Here is a 647-nt window from a genome sequence, read left to right on the forward strand (position 1 = left end):
TTGTGCCCGCAGGTGTACGTGCTCAAGCGGCCGCACGTGGATGAGTTCCTGCAGCGCATGGGCGAGCTCTTCGAGTGCGTGCTCTTCACCGCCAGCCTGGCCAAGGTGGGTGCCCCCGCTGCACCCCGTCATCGCCCTCCCCTTCCCGGCCTGCCCTTGCCTGCTCGCCCACGGGCGTCGCTGGCCCCTTGTCCCCTGCCTACCTGCAGGCAGTGCCGGCATCAGGCAGCGCTGCCTGCTTGCCCCTCCAAGGCGCTGGCCAGGGAAACTGAGGCACGGGGTGAGCTGGCACCAGTGGCTAAGCGGTTGCCATCGTCACCGCGGGTTGCGCACGGTGGCACGGTGTGCCCCGGTGACCTCCCTCTCTTGCCCGCAGTACGCGGACCCCGTGGCCGACCTGCTGGATAAATGGGGGGCTTTCCGAGCACGGCTTTTCCGGGAATCCTGCGTCTTCCACCGCGGCAACTACGTGAAGGACCTGAGCCGACTGGGCCGCGACCTGCGCCGCATCATCATCGTGGACAACTCGCCCGCATCCTACATCTTCCACCCCGATAACGCTGTACGTACCCCTGGGGTGAGGCTGTGGAGGGGGGGGGGACAGAGGGGAGGGGGCGGGGGGACCCCGCGCAGCCGCTCCTGGCTGT

At 68.6% G+C, this 647-nt stretch overlaps 1 protein-coding gene across 1 annotated transcript in view; it reads left to right on the forward strand.

Annotated features, from left to right (window-relative positions):
* The first annotated feature begins 15 nt into the window (after positions 1-15).
* CTDSP1 (CTD (carboxy-terminal domain, RNA polymerase II, polypeptide A) small phosphatase 1) overlaps positions 16-647 on the forward strand; it is a 3,324-nt gene continuing 2,692 nt past the window's right edge. Inside the window, exons 1-2 of the mRNA XM_009324857.1 lie at positions 16-105; positions 377-566. Of these exons, the coding sequence (XP_009323132.1) occupies positions 58-105; positions 377-566 (238 nt within the window). The 5' untranslated portion in view covers positions 16-57. The remainder of the gene's footprint in view (positions 106-376; positions 567-647) is intronic.

The sequence above is a fragment of the Pygoscelis adeliae genome, unplaced genomic scaffold (assembly GCF_000699105.1).
Source record: "Pygoscelis adeliae isolate BGI_AS28 unplaced genomic scaffold, ASM69910v1 Scaffold346, whole genome shotgun sequence".
In the NCBI taxonomy this organism is placed as follows: domain Eukaryota; kingdom Metazoa; phylum Chordata; class Aves; order Sphenisciformes; family Spheniscidae; genus Pygoscelis; species Pygoscelis adeliae.